The sequence below is a fragment of the Oryx dammah genome, unplaced genomic scaffold (assembly GCF_014754425.2).
Source record: "Oryx dammah isolate SB20612 unplaced genomic scaffold, SCBI_Odam_1.1 HiC_scaffold_18, whole genome shotgun sequence".
Lineage (NCBI taxonomy): Eukaryota > Metazoa > Chordata > Mammalia > Artiodactyla > Bovidae > Oryx > Oryx dammah.
In genome coordinates, this window is record NW_024070202.1 from 80,894,397 (window position 1) to 80,913,806 (window position 19,410).

At 36.7% G+C, this 19,410-nt stretch overlaps 1 protein-coding gene across 1 annotated transcript in view; it reads right to left on the reverse strand.

Annotated features, from left to right (window-relative positions):
• Positions 1 to 19,410, reverse strand: part of SUGCT (succinyl-CoA:glutarate-CoA transferase) — a 776,171-nt gene that overhangs the window by 442,206 nt on the left and 314,555 nt on the right. The window contains exon 12 of the mRNA XM_040259493.1: positions 2,500 to 2,602. Coding sequence (XP_040115427.1) covers positions 2,500 to 2,602 — 103 coding nt within the window. The remainder of the gene's footprint in view (positions 1 to 2,499; positions 2,603 to 19,410) is intronic.

Consider the following 19,410-nt stretch of genomic DNA (forward strand, 5'->3'; position numbering starts at 1 on the left):
GGATTGTTGGGTCGTATGGCAGTTCTATTTCCAGTTTTTTAAGGAATCTCCACACTGTTCTCCATAGTGGCTATACTAGTTTGCATTCCCACCATCAGTCACTCATTATCAGAGAAATGCAAATCAAAACCACAATGAGGTACCATCTCACACCAGTCAGAATGGCTATCCAAAAGTCTATAAACAATAAATGCTGGAGAGGGTACGGACAAAAGGGAACCCTCTTACACTGTTGGTGGGGATGCAAACTAGTACAGCCACTATGGAGGACAGTGTGGAGCTTCCTTAAAAAACTGGATATACAGAAATTTTAACTCCCTGGTTTTTTCATCTTCTACAGTCCTATCAAAATACCTAATGATAGAGAATCCTTCTAAAATAGCCGAACACTTCCAGGCATGGGAAAAGATGATACCCTTATTTCTTGTGCCAAACAGTCCTACATACAATTGTCATAGTAATCTTTGCTCATATTTAAAATGCATTAATACTACACTGTTCTCTAGTCTTTCTAAAAATCCAGATACTTTTATACACAAATTTTGGTATTTAAATTCCAAAGAAGAATGAAATCATGTATGAAAGAAACCAACTCTATTCTTGCAACTAGAGTATGACTGTCAATAACCATAACTGTATGATTAAGAACTTTTCATGCTAGAACTGTAACAATTAGAATTTGGTTTTGGTGGATAAGAAGATTTTTTTCAGATACTTTTGAGGGAGAAAAAAAAATTGGTATCCTGGCTTAGGATATATTATATTCTCTATTGGAAATTTTGTTTCAGTGCTAAAAATAAGCCACAGACCAATACTAGAAACTTCCTGTAGGTCCAAAGGAGTTCCAATCCAAAAATGAAAGTAATTAAACTGATCTACAAGGGAAAATTGAGAATGAAAATCCTATTTACCCAATATTCAATTTGAGCCAGCCCACAAAGTGAACAGTTTTAAGTGTGGGACCTTAGATCCTTGTTTATCAAAGCCTAAAAAATAAGTATTCCTTGAATATATCTAATAATTTTTAAAATAACATTCCTGCTTTGGTGCCTTTATTCCCAATGAAACACAGGTGAAGCCAACAGAAACACTGATGGAAGAACTCTCAGGAATTATCTCCAGAGAAATGTGCCCTCAATTGAGTTACACAGGAAGCCCTACACACCTCAGTTCTACGTGTAAGCAAGGGAGTAATGGTAAAACCCACCCATTCCTCTACAACAGCTTTAAGCCAAAGCTTGGCCTCATTCAAACTTATGAAGTGAGATAACTGGCCCTCTGGTATGTTACATTCAGGGTATACACACTGTTACCTCATCACAAGGAATCACCAGCATTCACCAGCAATGTAGTGTAGTGGGGACCCCTTAACAAAGACTCAGTCTGTATCAAGAGGACTCCCTTTCCTCCAATTCTTATTGACCATTCTTTCACTAGGAACAAAGCCTTTCCATAATCACCATCTTGGCCAAAAAAATAGCACAGAGCAGAATTCCTGCATTAATCACCTTTGTTTTTTTTCCTCCAGTAAATACTGAAATCATTGACTTGAATACATTTCAATTTTCCTTTAAACAAATATTTGTGTAAGACAAAGGTACCAAAGTTAGTCAGGTCAGTTTTCTCCCTTAAAAAGTGTATTCCATTTTCAGCAACTTATTTCAAAGAAAAATCTACCATTATAAAAATGAAAAAAAATGAAGAGAAAGACTATAATTTTGAAATGTTGCAAGCTGACAAGATACGTGAATAATCACAGTGAAAGTTTCACAGAAAAAGGGAGCTCCTCTACATTATGGGATTAATATGTGAATTTGAGCAATGGTAAATTGCTTGCAGTGAGGCTGTTTAAATAACATCAAAACTTATTATTCTGACCTTATCTCAAAATAATCATTTGAACAGTGTTATAAAAGAAATATTTTTTTCAGATGATCCCAACTTCTAAAACTCAAGGAGTCTGTAAACAATGTACAGCATGAATCTCTATTCAATTTTATTTCTTCTTCATGAATATTGGACATTATTCAAAGCATATAGATGTCTCTAATCAGCAAAATTAATGATGACTTCTCTATCCATTTTAAAGTAGCTATATGGTGAGAGGGGGAGTGTAACTCTGCAAATTACACATTTCTTACTCCTGCTTCTTCCTGCAGAGAATGATCTCTGAGTGCCTGATCCCAACTCTCAATTGTTTTTATTCCATTTTTCAGGAAAAAAACAAATGCCCTGACCTTAAAAATGTCATGTAGTGACTGCTGGAGAAATATGTTAGATCTAATTGGTATAAAGGTATAATCGTAGACAGCCAGTTCCAAATTTTGATTATGTTTTATTTCAGATGCATAATTTAACCTAGAGTAAAAAATCATGTGTGATATGACTTTTCAAGACCAATGGCTAATGTACATTTATATAAATCAGTCTGGATAGAAAAAAAAGAGGTAAATTCTTGTGTTTTTAACCAAAACATCCTAAAAATTTCAAAAAACAAACCTGAGGTTCTGCAAACACATTCTTCATGTTGTTAATCGGGCCATATGGGACTCCACTTCCTTCAAAGAGCTGTAACCACTTGCTGGTCATTTCTTCTTTAAATCTAGGAATAGATAAAAAAAACAGATGCACCTTTATACTTAAAGAACACAACCTTTTTTCTCATACAGCCCTCTTTGAAAGCAACTGATAATGACAAAAATATGTTTCTTTAACTTTCCTTGTGCCTAGTTTTGACAGAATGTTGCCAACATGAAACAATTTGAGTTGCCCTGTAAGCGATAAGAATAGTCACTCAGGTCCCCTTGTTTAAAAACCCACCACAGAGTTGAAATTCCTCCTGTTTCTTCCCCTATGAACTTTTTGACAGAGAGTCCCTCAGAGAAGAAAGATTACATATAAAATGAGCTTTTGTATTAACCGAGCTTCAAATGTGGTATTGAACACTTGATGAACTTAATAATGATAATATAATATTACTGCAGTTTTGAGCATAATGTCATTTACAAAGTGGTTTTTTAGATCTCAGGAATAGTATGTGAGGTTAAGATAGATACAGATATGCTAAATTATTCCTCAAAACAAAAAATAAACTAGTGAATCTATTTTAAAAGAAAGCTATATGTTTTATCTGCATTATATTTAAGGCACATCAGAATTAATAGGCACAACCACTGGCCTAAAAAAAAACAAAAAACCTTAACTATTTAGTTACTTGCACTGTAGCTTGCCGATCAGAACAAATGGAGACATACAAAGACTAGTATCTAAATTCATCCAAGCCCTTTACCTCTGTTTGTTTCCACTATAACTTAGAATTGGACTTCTCAGACACAAAAGCTTATCTGATGTCCTTTTTCCTCTATTATGTCTTAAGGGAAGGGGACCTACTTCATTAATGAAATATACTGTCTTTGGTTTTCTGTTAAGACAGTGAACACAGGAAAAAAGCTTGGATCCTCAAAGACAACTCAACACTCATAGTTCATAATATATGAAGAATTTTAGAACTGTCAGCTGTTAAAATAGTAAACTTATTTTAGTTAAGTAATAATATAGGTTAAAAGGGATTTTTTTAAAGAGTTAGCTGTAGTGAATTATTAGCAGCACATATTGAAGTATTAAAGTATTAATGCTTCATCAATATGGAAGAACTACTGGAAATGTAGAAATATTTAATATTCCTGGGCTTCTATTCAGCTCTTTTAGACATAGCTAGAGTTAATCTCAGATCAGTAGATTCTATGGGAATTTGTCAAACAAATTGATTTCTTCCACTATTTAAAAAAAGGATAAATACAGTATCAATATTTTAACCATACTTCTTTCATTGCCATCTAACAGATAAAAAGAAAAAAGACTGAATTAATGTAGTCTCTGAAAGACAAAATATGAACAATTGTGCTCAATCATAAATTTTCACATAAGGATCTAATAAAATTTTTTAATAAAGGTAGGATTACATTTCACTGCTGCTGCTGCTGCTAAGTCGCTTCAGTCGTGTTCGACTCTGTGCGACCCCATAGACGGCAGCCCACCAGGCTCCCCCATCCCGGGGATTCTCCAGGCAAGAACACTGGAGTGGGTTGCCATTTCCTTCTCCAATTCATGAAAGTGAAAAGTGAAAGTGAAGTCACTCAGTCGTGTCCAACTCTTAGCGACCCCATGGACTGCAGCCCACCAGGCTCCTCTGTCCATGGGATTTTCCAGGCAAGAGTACTGTAGTGGGGTGCCATTACATTTCACTAGGAATGTAATTAATCCTATTTATACATCCACTTGTTTTATAACCATCTAAGGAATCTGTATGCAGGTCAGGAAGCAACAGTTAGAACTGGACATGGAACAACAGACTGGTTCCAAATAGGAAAAGGAGTACGTCAAGGCTGTATATTGTCACCCTGCTTATTTAAATTATATGCAGAATACATCATGAGAAACGCTGGACTGGAAGAAACACAAGCTGGAATCAAGATTGTCAGGAGCAATATCAATAACCTCAGATATGCACCCTTATGGCAGAAAGTGAAGAGGAACTAAAGAGCTTCTTGACGAAAGTAAAAGAGGAGAGTGAAAACGTTGGCTTAAAGCTCAACACTGAGAAAACGAAGATCATGGCATCTGGTCCCATCACTTCACGGCAAATAGATGGGGAAACAGAGTGTCAGACTTTATGTTTTGGGGCTCCAAAATCACTGCAGATGGTGACTGCTGCCATGAAATTAAAAGACACTTACTCCTTGGAAGAAAAGTTATGACCAACCTAGATAGCATATTCAAAAGCAGAGACATTACTTTGCTGACTAAGGTCCGTCTAGTCAAGGCTATGGTTTTTCCAGTAGTCATGTATGGATATGAGAGTTGGACTGTGAAGAAGGCTGAGTGCCGAAAAATTGATGCTTTTGAACTGTGGTGTTGGAGAAGACTCTTGAGAGTCCCTTGGACTGCAAGGAGATCAGTCCATTCTGAAGGAGATCAGTCCTGGGATTTCTTTGGAAGGAATGATGCTAAAGCTGAAACTCCAGTACTTTGGCCACCTCATGTGAAGAGGTGACTCATTGGAAAAGACTCTGATGCTGGGAGGGATTGGGGGCAAGAGAAGGGGACAACAGAGGATGAGATGGCTGGATGGCATCACTGACTCGATGGATGAGTCTGAGTGAACTCCGGGATTTGATGATGGACAGGGAGGTCTGGCGTGTTGTGATTCATGGGGTCACAAAGAGTCAGACATGACTGAGCGACTGAACTGAACTGAACTGAAGGAGTGCCTACTATATACCAGACATTGATTGTGGTTGTTGTTGTTGTTTTAGTCACTAAATCTTACTCTTTGTTGGACTTTTGTGACCCCATGGACTGTAGCCCACAAGGTTCCTCTGTCCATGGGTTTTCCAAGGCAAGAATACTGGAGTGGGCTGCCATTTTTTTCTCCAGGGGATCTTCTGACCTAGGTATCAAAGCTGCGTCTCCTGCACTTGCAGGCAGTCTTACTACTGAGCCACCTGGAAAGCCCAGGCATTGATTATTGCCTCTAAAAATACTGCTTTCCTTTTCTTCTCCATTATAATAAAGACTTTTTACTACACACATTAATTATGGCCCAATAATGTTAACTATCTTTATTTAATATATAATAAAATTTCTCACTTCTAAGTAATGAAAGATATTCTGTCACAGGAACACCACAACGCAAGATTAAATGTCTTTTGAATTAGTGGATTCTTCACATCCATGTTTTCTGCTCAATGACTGTTAAAGTCATCTCCTGGCCAAGATTTCCTAAGATATATAGATAGATAGATATCACCAAAATGATATACGTTGAAAGAATAGAAGTGGTACTTTGAACCTGAACCTTTCCAATCAGGGTATCAATTACTTAAGTGTTAATAAACAGACTGTTATAATGGTTAGTATGGTACATTTTTAAGACAAATGAATTTATCACCACTGAACTCACCCAAGTGGCCTGAAAGATACGCACAGAAAATGCATGTCAATATCTAAACAAACCCGTAGCTGCAGTCTTGCCAACAAAATCTCAGGGGAATATTTGAAGTTTTAGTATTTATATAAGCTTTTCACCACTGAGCAAGAGAGGGATTTATTTCACGTTATGGAAAACATCGGATGCACTCTGGATGTGAGACTGGAGAGAAATGCAGCGTCTGGAGCTGAAGTGTGACCACCGTTTGTGTATTTGTGTGGGTGTGGGCGTGGACGTGTTCATAAATGCCTTAAACTCAATCAGTCAGAGACCAAACATCACTGCATTCCACTACTCCCAGAGGACATACCCATCATTTTCTTCTGAAAATCTATCTCTTGATCTAAATCTGATGTAGAATCCTTTCCTTTATCTATGCAAAAAAAAAAAAAGCAAACCCTGTAAGCACATGTTTTTATGAACCACAAAAATTTTGCTAAAAAAAAATGCAAAGAGCTGATTTAAATCACTCAGGGCAACACAATCCTGAGCTAAGACAAGAAGGGTGTCCTTGGATCTGGCCCCAAAGCTAGAAGCCTCCTCTGGGAAGTTATCTGGAGACTCATAAAACAATTCAGACTTAATTGTGAACTTAATCAACCAACCCATATATTTAATTCTACATTTCTGTTGAATTTCACTTGATGTGAAATTCACTTGAATTTCATTTCACTTGATGCCAAATGGTTACTGTTAATCAGATTACACCATTTAGTAAGACTTGAGTTTAAATTTCTTAACATCAAAATTTAACCTATAAAACAAACCCAAATTCTTCTCTTTAGCGACTGGACTAAAGTTGCAGCCAAATTCAAGACCACAGATCTACTAGTAAGAGATCCATGCCATGAAGGTAAGATTTGGAAATAATCAATAAATTATCATTAATAATGTTTTATTTTATATTGTTTATATTATTATATATTAATTATTTTAATAATGTTTAATAATTATTTCATTAATTAATATTTAATTATTACTCATTAAGGAAACTATTAATAAATGCTGGTCATTAATTGTTTGATCTATATCTTATTGATTTTATCCTCACAAGCACATTATAAGGTAAGTATTATTCTCCTTTGATCAAAAGGAAACTCAGATTCAGGAAAATTAACCTGTTCAAATTCATATAGCTTCCCCCCTCCCAATGTTTTTGAGATATAACAAACAAAAATCACATATATTTAGTTTGTATAATAGGATCTTTTAAGGAGAACAATATGATGATTTTAAAATACATATACATTATGAAATGATTACCAAAATCAAGTCAATCAATGGATCCATTACCTCACAGTTATCATTTCTGCATATGTGGTTAGAACACTTATTTGTTTTGAGTATTTGATATAGTATTATTACCTATAATTACCATATTGTATATTAGAGCTCAGAATTTTTCATCTTTTAGCTGACAGTTTATTTCCTTTGACCAGTATCTCCTCATTTCCCCCACACCATATCCCCTGGCAACCAGCATTCTACACTCCGGTTCTATGGGTTCAACTTTTTTTAGATTCCACACATAAGTGAGTGAGATCACACGGTATCTGTATTCCTGTGTCTGGCTTATTTCACTTAGCACTAAGATGCTTCTTCACTTTCACCCAATATACCTCAAGGCAAATCTCTTTACATAAATACTCATTCATTCCTATGCTTTTCACAGGTTTGTTGTGTGCCAGTCATGGGGATTACAACAATAAAAAAGAAAGTCATTGTATCCAGAGATCACATTGTCTAATGGAGAACACAGTTATGAAAATTTATGAATTATAGTGCAGGATGCTGAGACAAAAATATGAATGAATAACTTCTAGCTGAAGCACCAAAGAGGGAGACCTGCACAGGGCCTGGGGGAGTCACAAAGAGTTCAAAAATGAGGTGACACTTGAGCCAGGTGTTGAAGGATGTGTTAGAATTTTCCATGTGAAAGATGGGAGTAAGAATCTTCAGGCAGAAAGATCAAGGTGTACAAAGATCCAATCTGGAAAGAATCTGAAATCTCCTGTGTCTCGAGTAGCAAAAGATGAAATGGAAAAGGGCGGTTAGAACCAAAGCATGAGGCACCTCATGAGCTCTGCTAAGAATATTGCATTTACACTGGCAAAGAGGAACCCAGAGAGGTCTTTCATTAGGGGACTGACAAAATCAACATTGATACTGAGAACAGAAGGAGACTGATGAGTTTAGAGAAAAAGAAACTTGACAGGAGGCACCATGCTGTCTACCCCTGATGCTTCTTAAATCTGCCTCCTCATCAATATCCTCCATATTATGGTCAATCAGAAGCAAGTTTTCAATTGAAAAAATAGTTTTCCAGACATTCTTACACCTTTTTGTTACTATGCTATTTATCTGTTTCCAATTTATCATTACTGCTTGAGCCTCTGAAATCTGACTTGGTCATCAACACCTTTTGTTACCCAGTCTCTAAGGGTCTACAGTGACCACTTGACAGACCCAATATTCTTTTCACAGTCCTCATCCTACTTGCTCTCTGTGCAGTATTTGATGCTGTGGATCTATCCTGTATTTAACTCCAATGATACAATACCTTTTTGGACTATTAATACCTCTTTGGCCATTTCTGTTTTTTTTTTTTAATTAATTCTTTAACTTTTTTCTTCTAGTCCCAATAGTCTTCATTTTCTTTTATGCACTTAAGGAATCTTGTTATTGCTATGCAGATGATATCCAAATTCATATTTCTAGTCCTGATCTTGCTTCAGTTCTCCTTTTCTGGTTACCACAGAATATTTCCACTCAGCTGCAGTATTACCCCTATAAACACAACTTGCCCATGGATGATTCAACCTCCATTTTCCCCATAAACCTAATATTCCACTTTGCCTGAACTCAAACCCTTGGCTAAATCTGGAACTTTGTCTTCTCATCATTTCTTATACTTTATATATAGTTGTACTGAAGAATCAACTTTTCAAAAGTTAAGCTTTATTCCTCTATTCCCACTATTACTATCACTATCCAGGCCTTTGATTCATAGCACATGGTCTATGGCAATAGATTAAAAACTTACTGCCTCCAGGGACTTCCCTGGTGGTCCAGTGGTTAAGAATCTGCCTTCCAGTGCAGGGTACACAGGTTCAATCCTTGGTAGGGGAACTAAGATCCTACATGCTGCAGGGCTACTGAGCCTATGCACCACAACTAAAGAGTCTGTGCACCACAACTAGAGAAACCTAAGCACTGCAATGAGAAGCCTGGACATTGCAACTAGAGAGAAGACACCATGTGCCACAGTGAAAAGCTCATGTACCTCAAGGAAGAGGCAATACAGCCAATTAATTAATTAATTAAACAATAAAACTTACTCCTCCAATTTCCTCCTTTCCATAAATCACAAATTTTAGATGTCTCAAATCCATCCAACTGTTTTCTTCCCCTAGATCATTACCTCCTTGCATACTAGAAAACCAGACTGCTTCTTGACTGTTATAGCCCCATCACTTAAAATATAAGGCACTCAACATTTGCTGAATGAATGAATATATGACTCTTTGGGAATAACAAGAGTTTGTTTATTTGCCTGGTGCACAGCAAGCCAAACACTGAGACAATGAGGTTTGCAGCAGAGAAAGGGCTTCTTCTGAAAGCAGCCAAGTCAGAAGAACAGGGGAAAAGTCTCAGATCTGTCTCCCTGAAGGCCAAGGGGCTGGGGATATTTAAGGGATAAAAACTGAGGCATGGGGAGCAGCATGGGGAAAAGTAATTGCAGACATGAAAAAGGAGAGGCAGTTGTTGTTCTTAGTAGATGCAACCAAGCCACAGGCTTCTTTGTCGGGGACGTGCTCAGAAAATAGCAGGACTAGCCTGCCATGAGGGTGGAGATTCTGGCCCTCTGACATCAAAAGGTCACAGAGTCGATATTTGCACATGCCCAGAGAGAGGATCGGAGGTCTTAACCCGTCTCAGTGATCTCAAGCTGGAAGTGGACACAGCTGACTCCAAGTTCCTAAAAAACAACTCGGGCAAACATCCTATTGCTCCGGTTATGTGACTCTTGGAGGACATGGAAACTTTTATAAAAAACAATCAAAGCAAGGCTAACCAGTAAGGGCAGGTCACAATTCACCATTTATCTAGGGTTAACTGACAACTACCCTAGGTTTCACCTCAGTCACATTAGCTTGTAATGTTTCAATTTAGGGACTTTCTATGTTATCCAGAGAACCACAAGATTCAAATGTAAGATATGAACATATTAGAATATGGCTTTATGTTACAAAAGCATACTTTAATTCACATAATGATTTCTTCATATAATTGGAAATATGAATCAACTTACTAAAAAGTTTTGTGTATTTATGCATAAGTAGAAATGTATACCTGTCTTGTTGCTATATTATCTCTATGGTAGAATCATGGACTTACCAAAACTACAGACTTCTGAAAATAAATTTAGATGTTTATACATCTGAAACCTAAAATCCATTAATCTTTTTAAATTTTCACATATTAGTTCCATCCCCTTACACACACACACACACACACACACAAAAAAAAAAAAACATTGGTGGATTTCCCTATTAGACCATGAAGGTGGCTCTCCAGAATAGTGGAAAGCTCTCTTAGCACACCACCTTCTTGATACACAGACGACTAGACCCAGGAAACTGTGCTTTTAAATTCAAAATAGTTTGGGGGAAAACCTAAAAAGCTAAATAAATATCTTGCAGAGACAACAAAAACATTGGAGAATTGCCAAATGCGTTATTTGTAAGCTGGTGAAAACTGAATACAAAACTTTACAAAGAACTTCCCCGGTGGCTCATTCCTTGGAAAAAAAGTTATGACCAACCTAGACAGTATACTCAAAAGCAGAGACATTACTTTGCCAACTAAGGTCCGTCTAGTCAAGGCTATAGTTTTTCCTGTGGTCATGTATGGATGTGAGAGTTGGACTGTGAAGAAAGCTGAGCGCCGAAGAATTGATGCTTTTGAACTGTGGTGTTGGAGAAGACTCTTGAGAGTCCCTTGGACTGCAAGGAGATCCAACCACTCCATTCTGAAGGAGATCAGCTCTGGGATTTCTTTGGAAGGACTGATGCTAAAGCTGAAACTCCAGTACTTTGGCCACCTCATGCGAAGAGTGGACTCATTGGAAAAGACTCTGATGTTGGGAGGGATTGGGGGCAGGAGGAGAAGGGGACGACAGAGGATGAGATGGCTGGATGGCATCACGGACTCGATGGACGTGAGCCTGAGTGAATTCCGGGGGTTGGTGATGGACAGGGAGGCCTGGTGTGCTGTGATTCATGGGGTCGCAAAGAGTCAGACACGACTGAGCGACTGAACTGAACTGAACTCTCGTGTGGCACTAGTGGTAAAGAACCCACCTGCCAATGCAATAGACATAAGAGACAAGGGTTTGGATCCCTGGGTCGGGAAGATTCCCTGGAGGAGGACATGGCAACCCGCTCCAGTACTCTTGTCTGGTGCATGTCCCTGGTGCCATGTGCAGAGGAGCCTGGAGGACCACAGGGTCACAGAGAGTCAGACATGACTGAGGAGACCTAGCACGCATGCACCAAGCATCCATATAACCTAAAAGGTTTTGAATGAGTTTATCTCAATATCATAGCAAAGCTTCCCAAAGATGTTTTTAAATTATGGTTGTTTCTGAAGTATTCCTCTCCAAGTACTATTTTCCTCAATGTCCTTTTTTTGGAGGGGTGGGAGGTGCCACACCGTGTGGCATACAGGATCTTACTTCCCAACCAGGAATCAAACCCAGGCTCCCTGCAGTGGAAACACAGAGTCCTAACTACTGGACCACCAAGGAATACCCCCAACATCACCAAAGGTTTTTAAAAGGAAATTTAGGAGTATTATCCACTAGAGTTGGTTTTTAAATTATTAAATTTAGTTTTTGTATTTTACTGTTGTGAAATATTTCAAATATGCCCAAAAGTACAGGAGTAGAAAAGGACAGAAAATAAAATAACATAAATATTTATGCGCCCTCACCCACTCACATTTTTCATAGCATCTTAGCATATTTGCTTCATATTTTTAAGAAACAAAATCTTACAAACACAAAGCCCCTTTTGTACCTCTCCTTGACTTTATTCCCCTTTTTATTCACATCAGAAGTAACCACCATCCTAGATCTTGTGCATCTCTCTGCTCATGTTACTGCACTCATATTACATATGTGTGTGTCTGAACAAATCCACCACAGGCATTATAAACTATCATGTTGTGTATTTTTAACCTGTATGCTGCAAGTTGATTGAACATTTTAAATTTAAGATCTATACATATGTGTGCATATAGACTTGGCTCATTTATTTTATCCACTGGGCACATGCCTGTATGAATATTCCACAATTTATCTTTTCTCATAGTAATGATCCATTGTATCCAATTTATTACTATTGTACACAATGCTTCAATAGAACCTTACACATTCCTCTGTTCATATGGGATGGATTACCTACAATATATATACAGAGATAGAACTGCTGAGTCATAAAGTAGGCACAAGAAATGCTGAGTCATAAAGTAGGCACATTGTCAGCTGCCTTAGATTTTGCCAAATGCTCTTCAATATGGTTGATGTCAATTTCTGCTTCTACCATATTCTCACCAATTTTTGTTACTGTCAGATGCAACTTTTGCCAATCAGATAGAGGTAGAATGGAATCTCATGATTACTTTAAGTTGTATTTTTTCCCAACTAGAGAAACTAAGCATCTTTTCATAGACTTTTTTTTTCTTTTGGTTCTTTCCTCTTCATACCATTTGTCCTTTTTCAGTCGAACTGTTTTTCTTTCCTTATTGACTTATATGAATATTTGCATAGTCTACATACAAATCTTTTACTAGTTACACACATTGCAAATTTCTTCTCCTAAACTGTAGCTTGTCTTTTGGCTTCTCAGTATTTATTTTTTCATATAGAAACTATTAACTTTAATGCGGACAAATCATAATTCTTGTCCTTCAAGGTTTTTGCTTTCTATGTTGGTTTAAGAAGTACTATTTAGCTCATAAATTTGTCATGAGGAATTAGAAGAATTAATACTTTTGAAGGTATTCAGAACACTGTAATGGTACAAGTGCTACATAATTGTTAAATAAATAAAACTATACTAACATTTCTGGGGAGGCAAACTGTTAGCAGGAAGAAGAGGAAAGTAGAATAGATATTATAGGAACAAAAATGTGGTACAGGACTACATTCCATAAATGTATTACCTATAGGAAATACCTCTTTGGACAAATCTGAGTAAACTCAAACCAAACCAGTGGGATTCCATAAGAACCAGGCTGGAGTCTGCAATGCAGTAACTATAAACAGTCCTGTGACACTTCTATAACCCACAGAGAAACAGCTGGAATTTGTTGGTTGTGTTTCTACCGTAAACAGAATCACAGATTTAATATTTCCTGTAATTTCCTTAGACCTTATTTCCTCTTAGGAATTTATCTCTACATATTACTGATAAATTATGGTTTAAGATCTTTTTTTTTTTTTGTCCTGCTAGCATTCACTAACTCTCTTCTTTGTCTGCATGTCAATCCACAAGCTACACAAAAGATGGTGAAATCATCCATCCAGGAACTCCTATTACTGCCTTCTAGTGCAGGGTCATGATGGAATTTTCATAGAGCTTGCTCTTAAATACATCAGGTCACTTACTAAGCTGCTCAGGCACTATGTCTTACAAGTCAGATTATCACCTCATTAATAATTCCTATCCATACTAATGATCACAGTTCCAAAATATGTTCTGCTTTGCACAAATTTTAAGTAAAGAGTAAGTCGTATATTATAATGGTTTGGACTGACCAGCATTGCTGTGACTGTCCCTACAGCCTCAGCAGCATCACTGCAAACATGATATAGGAAAGTTGCCCATGTTGCCAGTGTCCAGTTGCTCATACCAGGGTTGCTGATATCAAAAAATAAGCCTCTTAAATCAAGATCTCTTTGTAAAAAGCTACTAATAAAGCAATATATAATTGTTGTAGAAAATATTTAAGTGTCAATAGACACAAAAGAAGAAGCAAAGTCAACTATAACCTTATTATACAGAAATAATGTGAAAAGGAGTACATCAAGGCTATTTTTTGTAACCTCGCTTATTTAACTTATATGTAGAGTACATCATGAGAAACACTGGGCTGGAAGAAGCACAAGCTGGAATCAAGATTGCCAGGAGAAATATCAATAACCTCAGATATGCAGATGACACCACCCTTATGGCAGAGAGTGAAGAAGAACTAAAAAGCTTTTGATGAAAGTGAAAGAGGAGAGTGAAAAAGTTGGCTTAAAGCTCAACATTCAGAAAACGAAGATCATGGCATCTGGTCTCATCACTTCATGGGAAATAGACGGGGAGACAGTGGAAACAGTGTCAGACTTTACCACTGTCAATATCACTGCAGATGGTGATGGCAGCCATGAAATTAAAAGACGCTTACTCCTTGGAAGGAAAGTTATGACCAACCTAGATAGGATATTGAAAAGCAGAGACATTACTTTGCCAACAAAGATCCGTCTAGTCAAGGATCCAGTAGTCATGTATGGATGTGAGAGTTGGACTGTGAAGAAAGCTGAGCGTCAAAGAATTGATGCTTTTGAACTGTGGTGTTGGAGAAGACTCTTGAGAGTCCCTTGGACTGCAAGGAGATCCAACCAGTCCATTCTAAAGGAGATCAGTCCTGGGTGTTCATTGGAAGGACTGATGCTACTAAAGCTGAAACTCCAGTACTTTGGACACCTCATGCAAAGAGTTGACTCATTGGAAAAGACTCCGATGCTGGGAGGGATTGGGGGCAGGAGGAGAAGGGGATGACAGAGGATGAGATGGCTGGATGGCATCACCGACTCGATGGACGTGAGTTTGAGCAAACTCCGGGAGTTGGTGATGGACAGGGAGGCCTGGTGTGCTGTGATTCATGGGGTCGCAATGAGTCGGACACAACTGAGTGACTGAACTGAACTGAACTGAACTGAATGTTGATTTATGCATATCATTGAGCATTTTATATGAATATATTTTGAAAAATTTTAAGGGATCACAATTTTTTTTCCCTTTTTACTTTTTAAACTACACATAACAAAATTTACCATCCTAACCATATTAAGTGTACAGTTCAGTGACATTAAATACATTCACATTTTTGTGGGGCCATCATAGCCATCTGTCCCCAAAATTCTTTTCATCTTGAAAAACTGAAACTCTATACCTATTAAATTATGAATCCCCATTCCTCCCTCTCTCCTAATTTCCTGGCGACCATTACTATACTTTTGGTCTCTACCATTTTGACTGCCCCAAGTACCTCTTGTAAGTGGAATCATACAGTATTTGCCTTATAATGTTTTCAAGATTCATTCACATTGTAGCATATTTCCTTCCTTTTCAAGACTGAATAAAAATTACAAAACATTGCTGAAAGAAATTAGACACAAATAAATGGAAATACCCCATGTTCATGGATTGGAAGACTTAATATTGTTAAAACGTCAGTTTACTCAAAGCAACCTACAGTTCAATGCAATCCCTACTAAAATCCCAGCGATGTTTTTTGCAGAAATAGAAAACCCAGGATAAAATTCATATGCAATCTCAAGAGACCCAAATAGCCAATTTTAATGTTGTTTTTTTTTTTTTCATTTTTATCTGTTTTATAGGCATATCTCTATGGCATGTTTTCACTGCCTATAGAAATATTTTTCTTCTTATTCCATTTTTTAATCTTATAATAACATTGCATAGGATTTGATCTCAGTACTTTTCTCAACTTTTTTTTAAGGTAAAATAAGTTTTCCTGAACTTTTAGAAGGTGACTTAGCTCAAATAGCTTCTAACGTCATAGAAATCTCTCCTAGTTTTGTGTGTGTGTGTGTGTGTGTGTGTGTGTGTGTGAAAGAAATATGTGGTAGTTTGCTTTCCCAAATTACCTCGCTCTGTTCTCCTCTGTCACTTTTACCTTTATCGTCTTTATCTCTCTTATCCATAGTTAGTGTGAGTCACTCAGTCATGTCCGACTCTATAGCCCACCAGGCTCCTCTGTCCATGGAATTCTCCAGGCAAGAATACTGGAGTGGGTTGCCATTCCTTTCTTCAAGGGGTCTTCTTGACCAAGGGATCAAACCTGTCTCCTGCATTGCAGGTGGTTTCTTTGCAGTCTGAGCCACCAGGGAAGCCCCTCTCTTATCCATATCCTGCTCATTTACCTATTTCAAAACCCTGTTTTTAATACGTCTACACTGAATTTAATTTAAACTTATTAAACGAAGGAAATTTTCAAATGAAGGATGAAAATCTATTGCTTCAAAACTCTACCCATTTTCTCCTCTGATTTCCTCCATGAAAAGCCTTAGGAAAAGGAGCATCATCTTTACTTACACAGTACACGAACATGACAATGACATGAAGAAACGTTTCAGGCTATAAAATGCTATTCTATTTCAGAGGATCTCAGAGGCGGAATGAGTTTTACTGGCAATTTCCTCCAACTCTTAAAACCCAGAAAAGTGGTCATTTAACCTGATTTGGCAGGTATACAGTAGAGAAGATGGTTAGCCAAGGAGGACAGTATTTTCAGAAGCAACTCACCTCACATTTGGAAATCTCTTCATAAGAATTCCAGTGTTCCAATCTTTCTGTTATTTCTCATTCTTCCTAGTTCCACTCACACTAATCTACTTTCCCTGATTCTCAGATTCTTTCCAGGTAAGAACCAGTACTATAAATTTTAAAGCAAATGTTCAGATACATCCTAGAATTTGCCCCTGGAAACTTCCACCTATTGATCCTTGGCAAATCCTGGGGAGCCTCATGCAATGTTCTTCCTGATAACAGTCCTTCAATATTTTAAAAGAACAGTTATGCTTTTCCAGAAAGTCTTCTTATATAAGCTATATACACCTACATCCTTTACCTATCCCTCAGTATGGTATATGTAAAGAACTTAAGCAATCCATAGTCCATACATTAACAAAAGACATATTTCATTAAAAGGGGAAAGATGAAAATAAGTAAACAGAGGGAAGCATGCTCAATCCCCTTAAAATTTAAGAAATACAAGCTAAAATATTTTAGGTATCATTAGTTACTCTAAGAAGCAGCAAAAATTAATGGTTATATACTACTGTGGTATTATAAATTAATTCAAATTTTCTTGAAAACAACTGGTTAAGAAATAATAAAAACTATAAATCTGTTCAATCAGTTTAAATGACTCCATTTGTACAGTAATAACCAAATTAAAGACTTCAAAAGTAGCAAAACATTTTATATATCTTAAATGTCTAAAGAATTGCAAAATACCTTCATATACTGCAGAATATTTATATAACAGATTAGCACATGAGCAATTTAAAGTAAATATATAGCCAATACACACTAAGCACTTTATACAATATACACAAAAATACTTAAGCAAATGTAAAAACAGAACTCACAATTATATGTGCATATAATTATATCTAATTGTGTATATACATTAACAAAACTGCTGAAACAATTTGGCAAGATATAAATAGAACTAAATGTTCATCATATTCTTTTTCAAGATTTTCAAATCCTTACCAACAATAACAACAACAAAAAGAAACAAGCAGATTTGATTAAAGCATTTTCATGGCTTCATAGAGCATATGGTGATCTCCACTAACTTTAAGTACTATAGGACAGGAAGTGAGTCTGCCTTACTCTCTGTTGTAGCTTTTTACCAGAACAGAGTCTGACATTTGATAGTTGACATTTATATGACATATACTATGTGCCAGACACTGTTTTAAGCACTTAACATAGAATACACATTTAATACAACAATCCTACACCATAAATACTATCATTGTTCCCATCTGATAGATGAGGAGCCTGAAGCACAGAGAGGTTTTAGTGACTTGCCAAGATCATACCATTAGTAAGAGTTAGAGCCAGGATTAGAACATAAATACTATGAACTCCAAAATCCAAGCTCTTCCCATCTTCTTCCAACACTCTATCACCTTAACAAATAAGGAAGTGAGTAATGAAAGGTGACTGAATGTACACCTATCTGGATGAATGGATGGATGGATTGATAGACCAGTGGATAAATGAGTTATTTTCAACCCATTTAAAACAGAGAGTTAAATGACTCTTTTGGAACCTGGGAAAAGGAAACTTATATATTGAGTACCTTCTTCACTTTGGATGTGCTAGGTGCTTCCATAACTTAACTCACTAAATCATAGTAATAACTTTGTAAGGATGCACGATTATTGCCCATTTTTGAATATGAGGAAACTGGATTTTGTTCATTTGGTGTTAAATCTTGGAAAAATAACCCTGGGACTCAAAATGTTGCTTGGAAGAATGGGAGCTCCATATATATTTGTTGAATGAAGGACTTTAAAGTACATTTTTTTTAATACTTACAGGAGGAAGTCATGAGTATTTGATAACCAGTATAGTTTTCCTAGAGGAAAATCATTCCAAGCCAACCTCATTTTCTTTTTTGATTGGGTTCTAAACAGCGTTGTGAGGGAAATAAAATGGGCAAAGTATTCCTGGATTTCAAAAAAGCTTCTAACAATGTCATTCAAAGTATCTTTCTGGATAAGATGGAGAAAATAGCAGATCATATAATGAAATAATTGTGTGAATTGGAAGCCAGTAAAGATATGACAAAAAAGTTCAGTTTCAATCATGGGGAGTAAACGTAGTTACTCTTGTTGAATTTAAATGAGGGCCCAGAGGATGTCATTGATCAGATTTGTGGATAATTGGATACTATCATTATCAGATTTGTGGAAACTTGTAATGACAGTAATCAAGGTGGTTTAAATGGAGCCAATTTTATCTTAAACGAAATTCTTAAAAATTTATATAAGTCCTAAAATAATAAATGCATAAAGAGAAACAAGGTTTAATAGCAACCAAGATTTTTTTAAAGGTTTTTCTGTGGTTACTTAATATAGGTCAATAGGACATGCTGCCAAATAAGACTGAACACTTGCACTTCATCAACAGAACTCTATTACTCAAAACAAATTAACTACCATCTTACTAACTGCTTCCTGGCCAGATTACTAAAATGAAGCACAAGCTGGAATCAAGACTGACAGGAGAAATATCAATAACCTCAGATATGCAGATGACACCACCCTTATGGCAGAAAGCGAAGAAGAACTAAAGATCCTCTTGATGAAATTGAAAGAGGTAAGTGAAAAAGTTGATGTAAAACTCACATTCAGTAAACTAAAATCATGGCATCCAGTCCTATCACTTCATGGCAAATAGATGGGGAAACAATGGAAATAGTGAGAGACTTTATTTTTCTGGGCTCCAAAATCACTGCAGCAGGTGATAGCAGCCATGAAATTAAAAGACGCTTGCTCCTTGGAAGAAGAGTTATGACCAACCTAGACAGCATATTAAAAAGCA